At 61.5% G+C, this 654-nt stretch overlaps 1 protein-coding gene across 1 annotated transcript in view; it reads right to left on the bottom strand.

Moving 5' to 3' along the window:
- The window catches only part of LOC103767972 (arginine decarboxylase-like), a gene marked incomplete at its 3' end in the record, with an annotated part of 3625 nt that overhangs the window by 670 nt on the left and 2301 nt on the right, over positions 1 to 654 (bottom strand). The window contains exon 6 of the mRNA XM_008935106.1: positions 229 to 443. Within this exon, the coding sequence (XP_008933354.1) occupies positions 229 to 443 (215 nt within the window). The remainder of the gene's footprint in view (positions 1 to 228; positions 444 to 654) is intronic.

Raw genomic sequence — 654 nt, 5'->3', positions numbered from 1 at the left:
TTTAGCTCTTGCTCAGCACTGATCAGATCCCCTCTGAGGCTTCTCCAGCTGAACAGCCCCAGGGCTCTCAGCCTTTTCTCTGAGGCCAGGCTTTTACCCTGAATCCCCAGTTTCTGGGACTCAGATTTGACCCTCTCCATGGGCAGAGAGTGCTGTTGGAGGGAGAGATGTCATTCCCACGGGATCCAGCCCAGTGCCCTCACCCCGCTCAGACAGGACCCCTCATACCAGGCCAGGCGGGACATGGCGTAGGTGACCTGTGGCTGGGCACTGCCCCCGAGCTGGGGGGTGCTGGGGATGGTGTAGGCACCCATGTCCTCAAACACCAGCCAGTCCCCGACCTGCAGCTCAGGCAGCTGGAGGCCCTCAGCGATGCAATCCTCGGCCTGTCCTGCAGGGCCTCGCAGGCTGCTGCCGTGGGAGGGCTGCTCTGGGCAGGGCCTCTGCAGGGGAGAGAGGCACAGAATCGGTCTGGTTCAGAGACCTTTCAGATCACCCAGTCCATGAACCCAGCACTGACAGGTCCCTGCTAAAGCATGTCTCCCCTGAGCCTCCTTTGCTCCAGGCTCAGAACCCCCAGCTCCCTCAGCTGCTCCTCCCCACACTTAGGCTCTAGACCCTTCCCCAGCTTCGATGCCCTTATCTGGCCATGCT

The sequence above is a fragment of the Merops nubicus genome, unplaced genomic scaffold, assembly GCF_000691845.1.
Source record: "Merops nubicus isolate BGI_N331 unplaced genomic scaffold, ASM69184v1 scaffold42620, whole genome shotgun sequence".
NCBI lineage: Eukaryota > Metazoa > Chordata > Aves > Coraciiformes > Meropidae > Merops > Merops nubicus.
Note: the sequence above shows the minus strand (reverse complement) of the source record. Positions and strands in the feature narration are given on the sequence as shown.